This window comes from Talpa europaea (assembly GCF_964194135.1).
Source record: "Talpa europaea genome assembly, chromosome: 5".
In the NCBI taxonomy this organism is placed as follows: domain Eukaryota; kingdom Metazoa; phylum Chordata; class Mammalia; order Eulipotyphla; family Talpidae; genus Talpa; species Talpa europaea.
In genome coordinates, this window is record NC_140071.1 from 103,380,667 (window position 1) to 103,402,188 (window position 21,522).

Here is a 21,522-nt window from a genome sequence, read left to right on the forward strand (position 1 = left end):
TTAAAAAAGACACTCAAACTTAAAAGTTATAGGTAATACATGGAATGGCTTTACAATTTTAAATATCTGTGATATATAGGCTTTAAATTAAGCATAATAAAATGTTTTTATTTCTTTCTTTCTATAATCGCCAGTCTTTAAATCCAAATTGTTCATGAGTAAAAATATGTTTTAAAAGGAAAAAAGATGAAGACAAAGGCTGTTGTTTTCTTAAGCAACCACTATTTTCTAACTTAAATTGGCACCATTTCTTACTATTCCTTCAAACTAAAACTACCCTACACCAATCAAGACAGAATTCTGAAATTAGGGGCTTCCCTGGTAGCGCAAGGAGTTAAGCACCGCACTATGAAGCAATCCGCAGCCTCTGCAGCACGAGTTCAATCCCCAGCCCTCCAGGGAGCAACCCACATGGTGAAGCAGACCTCTCCTGTCTCGCCCACTGCTCCCCCCAGCACTGAATTTCAGTCTGCCTGTTCTGTTCCCCAATCTGTCTCTGGTGAATCCTCTCACCCCCTGCATCTCTGGGCTGTACCCCAGCTCTTGTATGCATAAATAAATAAATCTTAAAAAAAAAAAAAAGTTCTGAAATTACCAGAAAAGGGTTAAAAATAATATGAGACAGGTGCTTTTTTAATTATATTTAACTGTAAGATAATTAAATTCAAATAAATAAAGTCTATACATCCAAATCATACTATCTACTTCAAAGTAGTGACATCAGGAAACTACTCATTTGTAACTGATGTTACCAATGCTCAAACCATTCTCTTCTGCAAATCTGGAAGCTATGGCATTCTTTTGACCTTCTCTAACAGTTGAGTTCCAAGAAAACAGCATATTCTTTTGACCTTCTCTAACAGTTCAGTTCTAAGAAAACAGCTAAGTAAAGCTGGCTTGGTGATTGAGACAGGTAGTATCAAACTGTCAAAAGCATTTTTAATGCAACTGAAAGGATGAAATGGGTTTTCTTGCATAGTCATAAACTGATTTTAAAGGCATCTCTGAAAGCTTTCAAAAATACTACACTTTTACAGCATAGCTGGAATAAGTAATGCTTCCAAAGGAACCATTCTGAAGATCAATTCATTTGGATGTTTAAGGTATGACATTTTAAAAGAAAGTCCTACAACTTAATAATTATATCTCACATTATTTACCATAGCAGTGGTTATCAAAACCTCTCTTAGAGAGGGTGTAGACAAAGGTATAAATCACAAGGAAAATGCTAATATGAAAAATGGAGTTTGATGATTACATGTAAAATATAAATATCCACATCATTTGTACTTCCTAAATATAAGAGATTGTAGTGCTTTATCTTTCCTGATAAGCCATGCCAGTATTCAGTCTGATATGCATATCTGTTCCTAGATATGCCTTCTACCTAATATATTTTATGTTTGCCATTTAGAACTTAGAAATAACAAACATAAAAGGAGACAGTAATCTAAAAGTCTTTCAATTTAAGGTAAACTGACCTCTAAAGCTTCTACCAGCTCATGCATGCTTACTGTTCTAGTGCAGTCTAATGCCAGTCTTTGTGGGAAAGAGATTAAGTCAGCAAATGAAAACCAATGGCACCATCTACTGCTACTAAAAGAGTTCCACTGTTACTAATTTCTCTCTACCATCATTATTCCAGCATTTAAAATTATTCCTAAAATTTGCTTCTATCAACATTTAGCCAAGGAATTGTGACAGTAATTCAGTGTTAACTTACTACTTTATATTTTATAGGATGCTTTTATTAGCAGATGAGAAGACTAACTTCTGCTTTATAACTCTATAAAGAGCAAGACAGATCTTTTATCTTGGCTATTTATAAATTAAAGGTATCAGACATTTATAAGAAAGTTCTACAAAACTTGTTTGTAGTAGATCCTATTTATACAGGGCATCTTAATAACACTCATGGGAACCAAATGAATTAAAGCAACATTTTATTAAGTCAGATATTTTTCACAAGCTCTGTGCTTCCTTATAGTCATGTAATACCATGTACCATGCCAGGCCTCGCCCTTGGAGAACTTCTCTACTTCGTTACCATATGTACACATACATATCTCCTTATTTCCTGATACTTCTGTTGAAAGGATACTCCAAACAGGCACCTGAGATTCTAGCACAGTGACAACAAAAGCCTGTCTACATGCAGTTGGAAAGTAGGTTCTACTACGAAAGATTATCTTAGAGAAATATTTTTCCATTTTTTACAGTGTATTACTGCATAAGGCTTAAAAGAGCAAGAATAATTTTTCTCTGTTCTCCCTACACTTGGCTGTTACAATCCACTATTAAGTTGATATCAAGTCAGATGCAGTATGGAAGACTTGAGTAATCATGTGCTTCATTTTCCTATATAGACTGGACCCCAAATCACTTGATATCAAGTTTTCTTTTGAATCACCATAGTGGCTAATATTATCAATTTCAATACTAAAAGATTCGTTTTAAGAAAATCAGCTAGTTCTCACTTGAGTTTATAATCATTAACAATGAATGTCCAATATATTTCTCTCTGCCAGGTTACTTCAACAGTAACAGGTTACTGTTACTCCCACTAGTTGGTACTTGTCAAATGATTGCTAGAAAAAAATGGAGAAAAAGGCAGTTCCTAATGATTAGTGTAATGGCATTAGTGTAATGGCATTAAATTTGTCACTACTATACTTGCTAATGGAATCAAATGAAAATAGGGCCTCCCTGGTGGCGCAAGGAGTTAAGACACAATCTATGAAGCAGTCCACAGCTTCTGCAGCACTAGTTCGAAATCCCTGGCAGCCGGCCAGGGAGCAACACACATGGCGCAGCAGACCTCTCCCCTCTCACCCACTGCTCCCCTGAGCAGTGTACTTCGGTCAATCTGCCTGTTCTGTTCCCCACTCTGTGTGGTGAATCCTCTCACCTCCCACACCTCTAGCCTGTACCCCAGCTCTTGTATGCATAAATAAATCTTTAAAAAAAAAATGAAGTCAGAAACTGATTCCATTTTAGATTCTTTTTTAGTAAATGTTTTTAGTCTGTACAATTTCAGAGCAAGATTTCTACACTATAAGGAAAAAAATATTTATTTCTAACTGAAGGAATTTACAAAATTTACATTGGAAGTCTGAAAAGGCTGTTTCTCAAGAATAAAATCCAAGTGAGAAATGATCATATTTACTTTAAAAACTAAGTTTCTGAAGGCAAGGCAAATAAAATGTGAAAGTTACTACTGAATTAGCACTTTGTTTGATATCCCAGCAAAGAAAAAGATTTCCTTTCACAGTAGAAAAATCAGAAGTCATACTACTTCAAATTGGGCCTATAATAAGTAAAGAAGGTACTGTATCATTTTAAAATGACAGGCAAATACCAGCTCCATTCATTGAATGGAATTGCTGAAAAGTGATCAATTTCCCAAAACAGTCTTTAAATTCCTCATTTAATGTCTATATCCAAAATTAATAACTTATTTTTAACTTCTCATGGAAGCTGATTCCTAAAAGGAAGTCATAAGACTTGTTTATAAGTAATTCATTAAAATCTTTATGTCATTCTATCCAAGCGTTTAAGATAGGACTTTCTTGAACTTGATTCACCATACTTAATCCCATCCCTAACTCCCCAAACTAATAACACACACACATCCCTGCCCCCAAATCAAACACAAACACATCCCCGTCCCCAAATCAAACACAAACACAAACTCCTATCCCTTCTCTTCAAAGAAGGGGACTCTGCAGACTTATGGCTCATTTGGCAATTGCTAAGAAACCTCACAGTTCAGCATCACCTCTAAAGATGGCAAACCTATATATAACCTGAATTTTTACACCTACAGTGCAGTTAACATACAGAAAGAAGCTAAAATGCAAAACATATTACATTTCAACATCCTTAAGTTTCAATATCACAGATATAGAGATGGAAAAAAAACCTGCTTGTAAAACTTTAATTTGTTGAACAGAATTATCAATATCAAAAATAATTAAGATACTAATTTTTTTTTTGTTCTACATGCACAACTTTACAAATGGTGTTTGTTCCATGTAGTAAAAGATGGAGATCACTGATTTAGGTAAACTATGGCTTTTATCATAGATATTTTAAAACATGCATCAATAAGTGCCCTGGGTAATACTCCTAATAATTATTTCAAGCCCTGTTCAGTTCTATGTCTGTGCTTTGCACCTCAGAAGTGAGCCTGCCAAGGCACTTTTTGAAAACATAAGTCTTTCGGGGACTTCAAAAATCCACCCCAATTTATACAACACAGAAACCCCTTCCATCAGCAGTCTAATTAATAAGTATATTCTTTCCACTCACAATGGTATTGTAAATTCCACAAGTAACAAAACCAAGGTAAAGTATATATATGTTCTGTATGCCACTAAGACAAAATTTACTCCTATCCAATGTATTGAGAATGATTCTTGGCTATCTGTAGCAATAGAATATGGCTTAAATTATACAGATTAAAGGAAAAGGAACCCAAGCAAGTCCCCCAAAACCTAAAACAAAAACAACTGAGATAAAAAACAAAAATCCAAATACACTCCACACAGCTTCATTCGAGGAACAATTTGCACAGCTCTGCATCCTTTTATCTGTCCTTTGAGGTGAGTTTTTCAATCAATTCTTGGAGTGGGGCAAGTTCTCGTCTATCGATAAGGTTGAATTCCTGTGCATGTTAAAGGCAGAAGAAATTGCAAACATGTATTGTTTAATCTCATTCCAAAGCATATTTTCATTAACTTTTTTTTAATTAGCTTTTACATAAACAGTCAAAATTTTTTCAAAAACATTTTTTTTCTATTCCTTAGCTCTGTGACTTAGGCAAATAACCACTTCTGATGTTATATTTTCATATCTATAATAATATCAGGATAAATCCTCCTACTTCATGGAATTACTGTGGGGACTAAATGTAATACTATACATTAACACTTCACTTCATGTACTCCCTGACACAAGTAAACATTTAGGCACCATTTAAATATATAGTCAACCAAGTAGGGACCAAGATATCTAGCATTCAGGCAAATATCAATATTCTATGAGAACAAAAGAATGGCTATAAACCCAAACATCTGCAAAGTTAGCATGAAAAGTGGTATGAAAATAAATAGGGCCTCCCTGGTGGCATAAGAGGTTAAGCACTGCACTGGAAAGCTGTCTGCAGCCTCTGAAGCATGAGTTCGATCCCCAGCTGGCCAGGGAGTTGCCCACATGGTGCGACAGACCTCCCCTGTCTCACTCGCTGCTCCCCTGAGCAGTGTATTTCAGTCAGTCTCCCTGTTCTGTTCCCCACTCTGTCTCTGATGAATCTTCTCCCCCCTCCCACCCTCTGGCCTACCCCAGTTCTTGTATGCATAAATAAATAAATCTTTAAAGAAAAAAACATAAATAATGTGGAGTTCACATGTGATAAATGAAAATCCTGTAAAGAACCAATAAGAAAGCCTAGATTTAATGTGCCCTTCCTTTAGATATTCTACCTCCTTAATTCTGAAGATCGATTCTGAATAGATTTCCCTAAACTATAAATTATAAGACTAATAAATACAGATTGCCTATATTTCTGATCTGATATTGTGCCATGGTAGGGTATTTTGAAGTCCCGACTTCATTCATTTATTAATGTCCATTATGTTCCAAGAACACTAAGTAATAAAGAGAAGCATCTGAAGGTATTTAACAGCAAGCCTAACCTTAAGATTTGTGGGGTCAGAACCAAGAACACAAATGAATACTTATCATATGACTAAACTGTCAAATTTATATTAAGCTAATATATTGTTAAATATAACAAATTCCATTCTCCTACCGAAATGAATATACTTTCATAGGAAAACCGATTCAAATTCAAAATTCTCAAGACTCCTCAGTATTCTGCTTTGGAAAATAGTGACATAGGTACCTGGCCCTCCCTAATCTTCCAACTCCCAGCTCCATGCTGCACTTCAAGGGGTGGATATCATGACTGGCTTACAAATATAAACAATGTCCACATACCCTCACAAAGAACTGCTATCTGGCTACCCCCTTAGTCTAGAGGTATACATACCAGAAATAGGACTGTCCCTTAAAAGAATGAGCCCAAAACATCCATTCAGGACCTGGAAATATACTATGGGGAGGGAATTCTGAGGTCTCAGGTACCCAAACATACACCAGTAAGGGATCTGGATAGGATATGTTCTTGGTTCTATAGATCCCTCACTCTGTGGAGAGGACAGAGCTAAAAGAAGTGTCAAAGCAGGATTCTCTAAATCATGAGGGCCAGGGGAGAGACCCCTCTTACTCAGTCAAGGGGTAATACTGTGGACTACCTTTAAGATTACAGTGTACTGAGTGAAACAGGATCAGATGTGATAAATGCCAGGAATAATCCCCTACTCTTTGGGAGTTGGGAGATACAGTACACTTTAACATCATATAGTAAGGTAAAACTAACCCTTATGGTGCAAGAGTATCCTCTCCTAAACCACCAAAACCTGAACCTGACCCATCATATTCGGCCTAAACTAAAGAACACACAAATGCAAACTTTAGGATAACATCATCTTTGTTTCTACAGGTAACTATAGATGAGACACTATAGTAAAGTAACTGCTCAGACCAATCTTTTCCAAGTTACAATTTCTCCTAAAATGATCGATGCCCTCAGTGTGAGTAGTGTGAACAGAGAGAAAATAGACACATTTTTCTTTAGTGGAGAGGGACATGGGGAAGGCAATTGAAAGTATAAGCCCATATATATATGAAAACAACAGATTCAACCCTTTTATTTCCCCTGCCTACCATCCCCCAACCTCTACCCCCCCAAAAAAGTTGATTAGCTTATCTATTCCACCTCATTTGCAATCATGCTTGTTACTTCTCCAATTATCATATAGCAAGAAAAAAATATCCTCATTCCCCTTAATCTGTATCTCTAAGGCCAATTCTCTAAGGGTTAGAGTGTGAAGAAAGAGGAGGTCAACTAAGAAATCAAAACAAAGACTAATGGAGCTCTGGAATAACAACACTCTTTAAGACACTTTTCCCCCCTTCAGAAATAATGGACAATTCTTTAAGTAAACAATTATTCAGAACATGATTTTTAAAAGGAGGGAGAGTCAGGAAGGTACTATACAAAGCCCATTTCCAGGCCAGGGTAGACACATATTGAGGATTAAGAGAAGTAGGAGGAGTGCTAAAATGCTTAAACCAAATTCATCTACAAGTCTACCAAACTAGCAGGTTTTTTCATTCAACCTCTCCATTATACCCTGTTTAACTGAAGCTAATCTTAAGTCCTCTCAGAGATCTATTTTAGATTTTTATGCTATCAGCTTGGAGGTGAATGGTATTCAGAAATAAAAGGTCAGTCCTTACCATCACAGCAAGTATGGAGAAGGACAAAAACTAGAGAGATAAAGCAAATCTTATTCTGAAAGTATGAATGTAATTTTTACCTCAGAACCCTGTGGATAATTACTTTTACTGAGCAAAAAAGAACTCCCAATCCACTCACCTGGACAAAAAAAATAAAGTGCTTGAAAGATGTGTTGAGATGTGCTTCCTCCTGAAGCTGGATCACAGGATCAAAATGCTGATGATAAATGTGAGCATAAACCCTAAAGAGGCGCTTGAGTATAGTTTTTGCCACAGACATGAAATTCTTTGGGAATGGGACACCTGGTAAAAAGAAAAACAACCTTTATATCAACAAGAAAAGGGAACAAGGCAATAACAGTTCACTGAGAAATGGAAGCATACATTACCAAGACAAGACTGAAAAGAAATACTTATGAATTACTATTTAATATATTTATTGCACTTTTCAGAAATTTTCATCATGAATGAAAATAAACTTTAAAGTGTCTATGGAATAAGAACTGGTCTTCATTATAGCCTTTCATGCCACTGATATACCACTACTTTACTAAGATGAAACAAATAATACCTAAGATAGTAGTAGAGTTAAAACTTACATCTATTGTTTCTAATAACTTTTGGTTGAGTCTTAGGATTTTCTACAAATAATATCATATTGTCTGCAAATGGTTGTAGTTTTTCTTTTCTGACTCTCTTAACACAGGTCAGATTTTGTTACTATCCTAGATACTATGATCTTCTTGCTGCTTAAAATTATAGGGAGGTTAATCTTAATGTTCATGATAAACTTGGTATGAAAAAGTCAAGACCCTTTGAAATAAGAGTAGAAGCATCTTAATAGGTATAGTAATGGATTCCACTTATACAAAGCAATTTTACCAATTTTTGATGGAAACAGGGTCTCATCATCCAACTGGTCTTGAACCCAAGTCATCAGGTAATCAATATACTTTGGTGCAGAGCACTTAATAGGCTTCTTTATGTTTGTTCCATCTGCCCAATGATATTCATATCTGCATCGGAAAGATTAAAAAACACAGATTTTTTATATTATATAAAAATATTTTAGATTTTTATATATGTATGTATATTATGAATGTATACACTTTTGTTGATTGATTTTATGGAAGCTACGCCTCCAAATAAAGAGTCTTTGCATTGAGCATTTAAATTTATGCTTTTAAAATGCTACTGTTCAGAGCCACCCAGGTGGCGCAAGGGGTTAAGATGTAATCTATGAAGTGATCTGCAGCCACCACAGCACGAGTTCAATCCCCAGCCAGGGAGCAACCCACATGGCACAGCAGACCTCTCCTATCTCGCCTGCTGCTCCCCTCAGCAGTGTATTTCAGTCAGTTTGCCTGTTCTCTTCCCACTTTGTTCCTGGGGTGAATTCTCTCACCCCACCTCTGGCCTGTACCCCAGTTCTTGTACACATAAATAAATAAATCTTAAAAAAATAATAAAATGCTACTGTTCTATTTTGCATCTATCACAATCCAAACTAAGCAGATTTCATCAAACTCATTTATTGTGTTTCTATGTTCTCTTTATGTTTAATTTTCTTACAGAGTTTTCCTTCATATATGATTTATTTCAAATCATACACTGCCATAGTAGAAAAATAGCTTACTTCCAACTTCTGTGATGATTATCTTTAATTTCTATGGTTGGTTGGTTGATTTCTCTCTTGAAAAACATTTCTCCTTATTCTTTTTAACTTGGGGGTTTTAAATTTTGAGTTAAGGGTAGAGACTTACAGGGAAGCGCCAAAGTAACACGAATGAAAAGAATGATTCAGTTTTTGAGTACATTTGGTTGAGGAACTAAACATGCTTTTGAAGAAAACTGGTAATACCCAGTTGGGAATTAACAAAACACTAGCCAAATAAAAATGTCCACAGGATTTGGATGTTAACAGAATATTATCCTTTCGGAATAATAAGCATTTAATGCAGCTACCATGTGAAAAGTACTGTGTCAAGAACAAGGGACACCAAAATGAAAGACACTTTCCCTACTTCTAAGGAGAATAGACTAGCAGAGAAGACAGTCTTCTAAGTAAGCAAAAAAAAATATAACAAGAATGAAAATGGAGTTACATACACATACACAGACAAACTGAACTTTTAAGGTAAGGAATGTACGACCAAACTCCAAAACATAAAAATCTCTAAACTGAATTAGCATTTAGTTTTTTAGTTTCTGAAGTTACTTCTGCCACTTAGCTTGTCTATTTGAATCAACTGTGTTTTTTCTAACTTTGTCCCAGAGTTTGGGCTGACAAAATAATAGATCAGTTGGACTAGCAAAGTGACAACAGAAAATATAGTGGAAAAATACTAAATAGTGTATTTTTTTTTCATGCATTCAGGAAATATTTTATGTGTGGACAGAGAGGAGCATGACCATCACAGATTATACTCTATGGGACAGAAAACTCACAAGGTATTTTTAAACAATAAAAATTATCTTAAGGTAGGATGAACAAGGTCGCTTTCTATTTAATTATAGCTACTAACATCTTAATTCTAAGTCTAAACAGGATACACCTGAATAAACATTCTGGCAGCATATCTTACAGCTAACCGTAGGCAAAAGAGATGACTGTCCAGCAGTCTACTTTGAAGGTTGCCAAGAGCAGATATTCTAGCACATTTTGGCATCCTGTTCCACTATCAAAATCACTTTCACAGTCAAGAGACTCTTCCTAATATAAAACAAAGTCCTGAGTGTGACTTAAACCTATTCTTGTTTGATCTTCTTTGGAGACAGAGACCACAAATGGTAGACTTTTTTTTTTTTTTTTTTTTTTTGTATTTATACAAGAACCAGGGTGCAGGCCAGATCCGCAGAAGGGTGAGAGGAGATCACCAGAGACAGAGCAGGCAGGGAACAGAACAGGCTGACTGACAAAATACAATGCTGAGGGGAGCAGTGGGCAAGACAGGAGAAGTCTGCCGCGCCATGTGGGACCCTCGCCGGCCACCCAGGATCGAACTGGTGCTACAGAGGCTGCGGTCAGCACACAGTGCTGCGCTCAACTGCCTGTGCCACCAGGGGAGGCCCACAAATGGTAGACTTTTAATCATCATTACTTTTCACTTAAAGAAAGGGAACTCATCCATGTTTTCTCCCTTATGTTAAGAAATGCCAACATTTTGTCTTCCCCTCACAATTATGTTTTTCATTTTATTCATAATTATCAAATGTTCCACATTCATTTTTTTTAAAGATTTATTCATCCATGCATACAAGAACTGGGATACAGGCCAGAGGTGTGGGGAGTGAAAGGATTCACAGAGACAGAGTGGGGAACACAACAGGTAGATCGACTGAAATACACTGCTGAAGGGAGCAGCGGGGTAAGTCAGGAGAGGTCTGCTATGCCATGTGGGATGCGCCCTGGACGGCTAGGGATACAACTCGTGCTGCAGTGGCTGCAGACAGCCTCATAGATTGCATCTTGCGCCACCAGTGAGGCCCCATATTCACTTTTAAATATAAAAATTGAAAGCTGACAGTAAATAAATCATTTTTAGTATCCTAAACTTTTTAAAAAGTTTATATTTAAGAAAATATCAGCTTTCAATATCCTAAAGCTTTTTGAAAAATACTGTATATTGCTTATACTTCTAGAGTTTATTAACTATGATTTCTTGATCTTTTTCTTTGATAATGTTTTTTTTTTTTTTTTAGAGGCATGTTTTTATTTATTTGTTTGTTTGGTTTTTTGTTTATACATGCACTGGGTACAGTCAGAAGCACGGGAGGGTGAGAGAATTCACCAGAGCCAGAGCAGGGAGCAGAGCAGGCAGAAGGACCGAAGTACACTGCTGAGGGGAGCAGTGGGAGGCAGGAGAGGTCTGCGCGCCATGTGGGACCCTCCTCTGGTGGCCGGGGAGCAGCCGGGGATCGAACTGGCGCTGCAGAAGCCGCGGGCAGCTTCGCAACCCAGCGCTCAACCGCTACGCCACCGGGGAGGCCCTTCTTTGATAATGTTTTTACTTAAGATGACTTCATCCTGTAATTGTAGTTTGCTCCCACTGATTTTTTCATTCTACCTTTGATAGAGTGTTGTCTTTGAAATGTATTTCTGTCATCATGGTTTGAACTTAAAAAGTGCAAACTCCAAAATATTCATCACTTCTTGGTTAATAATAATAAAGAGTTAATAAAAACAAAACCCTATGAGCCATCGATCAATATCACCTTTGCCAAGTACCAGTGCTAATCTATTAACAAATGCCTCTCCTGGTACAATCCTGAGTATCTACTGGTATGGATGGCAAACCATGACAACTGAACAGCATAACAATGGTCAAAAGTTAAGATTCTCCAAAATAGGAAGGAAGACAACAGGTGGACAGAAGTAAAGGTGGAAGTAAGGAAGAGGCAGTAAGGAAAAAAGGAGGAAGGAAAGCTGGAAGAAAGTAGGGGAGGGAAGGAGGAAAACATAGCTTTAAGGTTACACACACAGAGAAAAACAGCTCTCAAATAAAGCTAGAAGAATTTGCTTTCTTAAAAGGCAGTGTTCTCAATTTCTAAATGCAAAACAGACCATATAACAACAAAATAAAAACATCTATTTTTACAAGAGAAACAAATACCTTAAGTCAACACCAATAATACTGGAATTAAGAAGTGCTAAAAAAGGCATTTCATTTTAAAACCTCCCCTCCTCCTCTAAGAAATCATATCAAAATAACAAGTAACAGAAATGCATACTCTATCTTTGATAAATCTGAGACACCTGTCTCTGAATCACAGCATAAGAAAAAGCAATACCTTTTTATACACAAGTTCAAAAAAAGACAAAAAGAAAAAAAAAATGCACTAGCAGGTGCAGATCCCAAAGTCCAAAGAGGGTATAGGGTATTTCTCCAAAGTAATTAGTCCCCCTGGGGCATAAAGATTACAGAACATACCTCTGCAGTGAGAGACCAATAAGGAGGCAGGGAATTTAGGGGAAACTGGATTGTGAACAGTGCTACAGCTACTCTTCTCTGTAGGCTAGAAAGAAGTGAAGGTTCAAGCGTATGTTTGTGCCTTTAGCAACGCACTGTTACAACTCATATTAAATACTGTCTACCAGGGAAGCTCATTAGAGAGTCAGTCCCAGATTTTTTACTGGGGTATGGTCTAGTAGACACCCTCTGTATGACACATACTAAAATTCTAGACTCCCAGAAGGAAAGTATAAACTGCATTGTTTGTACAAACATTAAGGCACACTGAGCAGCTCTGAAGTTATGGTGAAATACAAGTTCACAGATGTCATCCCACCTAAGGCTAATCTTATAAGCAGGCTTTTCGAGAGACAGCAGTCAAGTCTTCTTAACTTTTTTCTGCACAAAGGTAATACAGGGAAACACTGAGGAAATATTTCAGGTTGAAGGTACCTGAAGGGATAGCTCAAATAAATGCAATACATAGATATGATCCTAGACCAGAAAGGATATCTAAGATATTGTTGGCCAACTAAGGAAACATGAATGGTATCTATGGACTAAAGTAAGTTATCTGGAGGATCTGTATGCTGGTTATATCTAATAATACCCTTATTTTTGAAAAATGTACACCTGAATATGTAGAGATGAAGGGATACAATGTGCTCAAAGATTCAGAAAGAATGTTACTGAGTGTAGAAAGAGAGTGACAAAGCAAATGCAGTAAAATGTTAATAGTTACAGAATCTGGGTCAAAGGCATATATAGGGGAGTTCTTTTTGCTGTTCTGGCAACTTACCTGTACACTTAAAATTATTTGAACTTTCAAAGTTTGAAATTGTTTGAAAATAAGGTATTTCAATATGTTTTAAAATGTTCCCTTCCAAAAAATTACCTTACAAAATATCAAAGCATATTATTTTTAACATCTCAGATGGTGGCAAACTGTCATTCTTTTTAAAAGGACTGGTTTTGAGACAGCAAAACTCATTAAAGATCAATCTAAAGAATAAAATAGAAGATCCCAATTAGGTGTTATTTTGTTTAACATGTGAATTTGGTCAAATGATAAGGTATGACAATGAAGTAATAAAGTTGAATCTCTTGTACCGCAATTAAAAATTAATTAAAATATATATACCAAATTTAATTTTATCTACCTTTGACAATTTCTCCATGCTTTCATGGAGCACCTGATCAATGTAGTCTCATGTTTTGTGTTTCCTAGTTTGAACTGACATCTAAATGTTCTCTTGGTATCAGACCAAGAATTATTTTGACTTTCTTTGTGTGGCTTTCAGTACATTGTAGAGTATAATGCTTTAACTCATTTAATTTTTTTAATTTATTTTTATTTCACGTGATTGATGAGTCAATAATTTTAATGCCTAAAAACTATTTTTGTGAACATGGTTTTTTCATGCTTAAAAATACAAAACTCAGGCCTCCCTGGTGGCGCAAGGGGCTAAGCATCATACTGTGAAGCAATACACAGCCTCTGCAGCACAAGTTCAATCCCCGGCCTGCCAGAGAGAAACCCACATAGCAAAGCAGACTTCTCCTGTCTCGCCTGCTGCTCCCCTCTGCAGTGGATTTCAGTCAGTCTGCCTGTTCTGTTCCCCGCTGTGTCTCTGGTGAGTCCTCTCACTCCCTGCATCTCTGGCCTGCACCCCAGCTCTTGTATGCATAAATAAATAAATCTTTTTTAAAAAATGAATCTCTCGGTCACTGGTGATTTGGCTCTGAAATTTCAATTTAAAAGTTACCAAAAAGGGCCTTCCTGGCGGCACAAGGGGTTAAGCACTGTACTATGAAGCTGTCCACAGCCTCGCAGCACAAGTTTGATCCCCGGCCAGCCAGAGAGCAATCCACATGACGCAGCAGACCTCTCCTGTCTCTCCCACTGCTCCCCTTGGTCAGTCTGCCTGCTCTGCTCCCCACTCTGTCTCTGGTGAATCCTCTCACCCCCTGTATCACTGGCCTGTACCCCAGCTATTGTATGCATAATTAATAAATCTTAAAAAAAAATAAAAGTTACCAAAAATATTCTGAGCAATGAAGCATTCATACAAGTAAGTGATCAGTAATCTAAGGTCACTATTTACAATAGCAATATTTCCAAGCACTAGCATGTTCCGGCAGACTGGTGTGTTGTTTTGCTATTTATACCACATACATATAATGGGGACGGGATGTGATTTTTTTTAAAAAGTCAGCACTATAAACTCCCTACAGATGTGTATAATCATCAATTAGTAAGTCTTATAACAAAAAAATAATACAATACAGCAACTAACAGTACAGGTAATAAATTCTAAGAGACCTGGATCTCAACAATAGTTCTGCCCGTTTATAAATAACAGGATCTTGCACATGTTATTTGGACATATTATTATCTTGGACCTTTCTTAGACTTAAATTTCTTGTCCTGTGAAATAGGGATAACAATAACGTTCTTATAGACTTGCTTATAAAGTAAAATACAATAAAGCATGAAAGGTCCTACATTTAGGAAGCACTAAGTGGTAGCTGCCATTACTATTATCAATAATAACAACAATTTAAAAGTTTCAAAATGTATTGATCCAAGCAACATTTACTGAGTGCAAGCTTGGCAGCAGGCAATGTCCTGGTGGCAAGCAATGTCCTTGCACCAAAAGGGATTTAAAAGAACAAATCTAACAGGTTAAATAAGTAGTGTATAAGTAGTGTAAGTACAATGTAACAAGAAATATAATCATTAAGACAAAAACAATCATTAAGACAAAAAACATTAAGTATAAAGATCACATGCAGTCTGAAAAAAATCATAAGGTTTTATAAAGGAAGCACCAAGTAGAGACACTGAAGGGTTCTGGTAGATTCACTTTAAAGTTCTTTGCTACCAGCATTTTCACTATAAGACCTTTCATCACAAATATTTTCACCATATAACTAACTGGCCATTAGGCAATTTTGTCAAAAAAAGAAAAAAAGTCACAAAAGATTAAAAAAAAAAGGGACATAATTCAAAGGACACAATGAAACATAGAAAATTAATAACAAAATAAAAGCGGGGCCTCCCCTTTGGCGCAGCGGGTTGAGCACAGCACTGTGAAGTTGTCCACAACCTCTGCAGCACAGGTTCAATTCCTGGCCTGCCAGGGAGATACCCACATGGCATGTTAGACCTCTCCTGTCTCGTCCACTGTTCCCTTCAGCAGTGTTTTCGGTTCATCTACTGTTCTGCTTCCCCAGTCTGTCTCTGGTGAATTCTCTCACCCTCCCGCACTCTGGTCTGTATCCCAGTTCTTGCATAAATAAAATAAATCTTTAAAAAAATTATAAATAGATAAATAGATAAAAATAAAAGTGATCTTATTTCTTGCTAAATTTTCTTACTTCATTAAGAGAGGTATACATATTTACAACTGAGTTTCAATTAAAGGTAACATTTTTTCTCTTAGAAGACATTAGCATCAAGAGATGGGAAGAAAGATATTCCAAAGAAAAACAGAATGAAGTTTACAGAGCATAAGTAAAGTAATAGTCTTACTTCTTTTGAACATTTCTCAAACATCTCTTGAGTTTCCCTTTATTTTCTGTTTGAGAAGAACTGGTAGGCTTAATGATGCCTCCACCCAATGTGTAAACATCTGTCTCATTCACTGTTGTCATCTTTGATCATGAGAGCAGCTCCTGCAGGAGTGTCCAGTGTGGAGAGAGAGAGGGGGCTATGCCTGAAACAGCAGTGTCTCCCCACTAGGCAGACCCTGAAGGCAAGGAGGCACAGATTTCCATTTCAAATTGTTTTGAAGTGTTGCTTGCATGAATTCTAAAGGCCTTTTTAAGTCTATTGCAAATCACTACTCTGGGATCACATGGCTTTTTTCCTTTCTATAGAAATTTAGCAAGGTATTTCTAATAATCTAGTTTGGATAAACCAGAGGAGAGATACACAGCAAAAGGAGAAAAAGAAAGGATGAAGGACAATATTGAGCTCTCTAAGAAATCTGGACTTAATGCAGCGTCGTTGGAAAAATCTCTGAGATGCTAAGTAGAAAAATTTTTGGTCAGAAACTTTCTTTTTATTTTAGAGCTGTAAAATAAAGTAAAAATGAGAACTAATCATGAACCATGTCTTACTTTGGGCCAGCTGACATCACTGGACAACTTTCCTCCGTACAGAAATCTGTAATGGTTCCATAAAGCATGTTGATCTGATTGAAGAAATCCACAGCTACAAAACAAATTACCAATTATAAGTAACACAGAATGGTTAATATAAAAATTAAATTTTAGGGCCTCCCTGGTGGCACAAGGGGTTAAGAACAGCACAAGTTCGATCCCCAGCAGGCCAGAGCGCTACCCACATGGTGCAGCAGACCTCTCCTGTCTCACCCACTGCTCCCCTCAGCAGTATATTTCAGTTCATCTGCCTGTCCTGCTCCCTGCTCTGTCTCTGGTAAATCCTCTCACCACCACCACCCATCTCTGGCCTGTACCCCAGTTCTTGTATGCATAAATAAAACCTTTTAAAAAATTAAATTTTAACTTTATTCAAACAGAATCTTAGATTATCGGTGTTCTTATCTGTACAAATAGGTTTAAAGCATATACAGAAACCACAAACATTAACGAGGAACTTCTGTTTATTAAGTGACACCATAAAGAAAGACAAAAAGAGGGCCTCCCTGCTGGCACAAGCGGATATGTCTCAGCATTGTCAGCTATCACCAGCCACTGCACCATGAGTTCAATCCTCAGGCAGGGAGCTGACCCATATGGCGCAGCAGACCTCTCTCCTGTCTCACCCATTGCTCCCCTCAGGAGTGCATTTCAATGGATCTGCCTGTTCTGCTCCCAACTCTGTCTATGGTGAATCTTCTCACCTCCCCATACCTCTGGCCTATACCCCAGTTCTTATATGCATAAATAAATAAAAATAAATCTTTAGGGGAAAAAAAGGAAGCCAAAAGGCAAGTAGTAAGAAAAATTATTTGCAACACATATAACCAAGAAAAATCTTGTATCCAAAATATATAAAACAGCCTATAGCTCAGTAAGAAAAAGACACTATAGGGGCCTCCCTGGTGGCACAAGGGGTTAAGACACAACCTATGAAGCTCACTGCAGCCACTAAAGCACAAGTTCAATACCCAGCCAGGGAGGTGACCCACATGGTGCAGCAGACCTCTTCTGACTTGCCCACTGCTCTCCTCAGCAGTGTATTTCAGTCGATCTGCCTGTTCTGTTCCCTGCTGTCTCTGGTGAGTCCTCTCACCCCTTGAAACTCTGGCCTGTACCCCAGTTCTTGTATGAATAAATAAATCAAAAAAAAAGAAAAAAGAAAAAGGCACTATAGAAATATAAAACAGCACTTCACAAGAAAGTTTCCAGATGGGAGAACCAACTTTGTGTTCCTGGAGTAAACTCAACTTGGTCATATGTTCTACTTCTTACGTACAGTTAGATCAAGTTTGCAAATACCTTTACTAGAATTTTTACATATAATTTCATAACCTAAATGACCTAGTTTCCTTCCTTGTAATGTTCATTTTGAGCTTATGAAACTAGTATTTTTTCCATTCTCTTTCAGAGTAAGAAAAAGACTGGTGTTATTTCTTCCTTAAGTGTTTGATGGAATTGGCTATTGTGAGAATTCAGAATTGTTTTTTTTTTTTTAAAGATTCAAGAACTGGGATGTAGGCCAGAGGCGCAGGGGGTAAGAGGATTCACCAAAGACAGAGTGGAGAGCAGCATAAGTGGATTTACTGAAATAAATATATTGCTAAAGGGAGCAGTGGGCAAGACAGGAGAGGTCTGCTGCACCATGCAGGTCAGATCCCTGGCTGGGGATCTAACTTAGGTGGTCGAGGTGGAAGCACTGAGACTTAACCCCTAGCCATGAGGGAGGCCCAAATGCTGTACTTTCTATGCTGAATTATTATTCTTAGGAGATGTTCAAACGCTTCAACTTCAAGTAATTTTTGTCCAGATATAATTGGTAAATGCCAGTGACATTCTGGAAGTTCCTAAAGTTTTAGGCATTTCAGGAGTACAGACACTCAGATCTGGCTATTGAGACAAAGAGAGAAGACAAACAGGAAACAATGATCTGTTTTTATACTCTTAAATCAGAATCTCAGGTAGTGCAGAAGATCTACGCTGCCTTCCTTAGACTTTTTAAACAAATAAATGAGCTCTCAAAATGGTACTAAATACAAAAAGAACAAGAATGTGTGTGTGTATATATATGTATGACATTTATTCTGAATACTGTCTTTGAAATGTCACAGAACTATATATACATAAGATGGGTCTCATCAATGAAGCAAACAAATTACTTCATTTTCTTAGTAACTAAATTCCTGGTCGAGGAGAATAACTACAAACACTGTTACAGTAAAGTTTCAATAAAATTCTTCAGTTTCCTAAAAGTTATCAGTAGTATAAATACCAACATATAATTCAAATTACAATATTACCAGTTATTAGAAGGAAAGTACTGTTTTGCTTTTCCTTAATCAAAGTCTAGACATTTAATATATGCTTTCAATTAAATTTCATTTTATTTTTACTAGGTTCATATAAATTGCCCAATTATAAAGCCCAATTATAAAGCAATTAAAAACTGCTTTGCTAATGTTTAAAAACACTGAATATTAAAGATACCACTTTTATTTCCCAACTTTCTCAGGTTTAATTCCCAAAAATATATTTAATTATTCTTCCTAGGGGACTGAGGAATATCTCTTAAATATATTTTACTAATTTTATAAGATTGTGATTGAATTGTCTTTTCTATTTAAAAGCAGAATTTAGGGCCTCCCTGGAGGCGCAGTGGTTGAGCGCTAGGTTGCGAAGCTGTCCGCAGCCTCTGCAGCACCGGTTGGATCCCTGGCCACCAGGCGAGGGTCCCACATGGCGCATAGACCTTTCCTGCCACCCGCTGCTCCCCTCAGCAGTGTACTTCGTCACTCTGCCTGCTCTGCTCCCCGCTCTGGCTCTGGTGGATTCTCTCACCCTCCCGCACTTCTGACTGTACCCAGTGCTTGTATGAATGAATGAATGAATAAATAAATAAATAAATAAATAAATAAATAAATAAATCTTTAAAAAAAAAGCAGAATTTAGACAAGTAATTCAGTATGTTACTGAAAGAAGAAATTTAGCATAGTGGTTAAAGTGTGCATCTGAAATTCTATAGCTTCGACATTTAATATCTATATGAACAATGCAAATTACTAATCCTTCTGTCTTATAGTTTCCCTTTCTATTAAACTGGAATAACAATAGTACCTACATCATAAGGTTATTACAAAGATGAAACAAAATAACCCATGTAAAAAGGATAGTACAGTGTCAGGCACATAATTAGTGTTCTATAAATATAAACTGGTAATATTTTTATTTTTTCCCACTGATGATAATAAACCTATGCTTTGTATTTATTATACATTATAACAAGACAAGAATTTAATAAAATTCCATATATAGAAATAAAATGACATAAAAGCTAAAATGGATTGAGATATCACTATAATGTAATTAGGTTCTGGAGAGCTCTCCAACATTCACCTACAATGTGGCTACTAACCTAATTTAGAATCTACTGAGAAACAGAAAGGTTACTTACTGTTCACTGCAACCCACTCATTTAGGTCTTCCCCCTCAGGAAGCATGACAGCCATCCGGAGGTTGCCACTGCCAAGTGTGGCTTCTGCATGCTTTAACAGCTCATATTGGTGAGAACCCTCTGGAATATTCTTCTTTGGCTTAAATGTTTTAGAGGACCGACTACCACTATGAATAGAAAATAAAGGACACTTCAATATCTAAGACATGGTTTTCCTTTTGAAGACATGATTTTCAATAAAATCTTTATTACTGAATAAAACAATCTTTATTATTGAAAAAAACAACAAAGATATGATCCTAAATGCCCATAAATAAACAGCAAATATACCTTAGCTCCTATCCGCATTAGAGCTAAATTGTACTGGCTACATTAAATCGCAGTAATATAATTGCTGTCACTACTGTGTTAGATAAACAAAACTCCTACAACCCTCTATACATTACCTATTGCAACTCCCAACTAGAAAATGAACTTTTAGCTTTAACTAATTCAGTTTTTCACAATAAATTAACAATTCAAAATCATAGCTTGTATTCTATAAAAACAACAAAGTAATTCTTTGACAATCTTAAATCATTGTATTCCTTTCATCCCTATTCTAAGAATAGGGATTCCCTATTCTAAGTCTCTAATCCTACTATGAATAAATTTGTTTCCTTTGCTTAAAAAACATAAAGATAGTATTTCATATCAATAAAACATAAAAATCTGGGCCTCCCTGGTGGCACAAAGGATTAAGCACTGCACTATGAAGCAATGTGCAGCCTCTGCAGAACGAGTTTGATCCCCGGCTGACCAGGGAGCAACCCACATGGCACAGCAGACCTCTCCTGTCTCCCCACTGCTCCCTGCAGCAGTGTACTCTGGTCAATCTGCCTATTCTGTTCCCCACTGTCTCGGGTGAATCCTCTCAACCACTGCATCTCTGGCCTGTACCCCAGTTCTTATATGCATAAATAAATAAATCTTTAAAAAAAAAAATCTTAGAGCAAGAAAGAAAAACCCAATTATGGGAAGCATTAGTACTCTTTATCCAGAACTCAATTTATAAATAGCTAGCTATAAATATAGTTGGTTTTTTCAAATTTTTAATGAAACTAGTCTTAGAAACAGGTGTAAAAATTTTTAAGAAATTTTTAGCAAATTCTTATCAAATTGTACTATATCCTAGTCATCCCTTCTCAGTACTCCTTTTTCCCTCTTCATATAAAAAAGGAATTAGAAGAGGGTGGGTAAGTGAGAATTCCTTCAAGCTTAACATTACCAAATTCATTCCACCAAAACATTCAGACATTTGAACAGACTAGGGAAAAGGTAAATTGCAGAAAGTACAGAAAAACAAAAGTTAAGACTTTCCAAATTCTTCTGCTCCCTAGCTTTCCCCCAAGATATAGCAATAGTTTTCAACCACAGCTACACAGTATATGTAGTACTGAGGATCCCGAGATAAACTAAGAATCTTAGCTTAAACTTAGAAAAACTAAGAATCAGTCAACCATATAGCGAATGAAATAACCTAAGATTTAACTTAAGATTAATGGCATTGCCATTTAAATGTATCTCTCTATCTCTACTCAGGTATTT

At 36.6% G+C, this 21,522-nt stretch overlaps 1 protein-coding gene across 1 annotated transcript; it reads right to left on the bottom strand.

Moving 5' to 3' along the window:
• Positions 1-4,588: 4,588 nt before the first annotated feature.
• Positions 4,589-20,107, bottom strand: MOB1B (MOB kinase activator 1B; the record flags this gene model as incomplete). The annotated part of the gene is made up of 5 exons (XM_084233189.1): positions 19,936-20,107; positions 16,443-16,536; positions 8,248-8,381; positions 7,505-7,668; positions 4,589-4,666 (listed from the first exon to the last, which is right to left on the bottom strand). Exons 1-5 carry the CDS (start codon positions 19,988-19,990, stop codon positions 4,589-4,591), a joined length of 525 nt encoding a protein of 174 aa, XP_084089315.1. The 5' UTR covers positions 19,991-20,107.
• Positions 20,108-21,522: the final 1,415 nt, after the last annotated feature.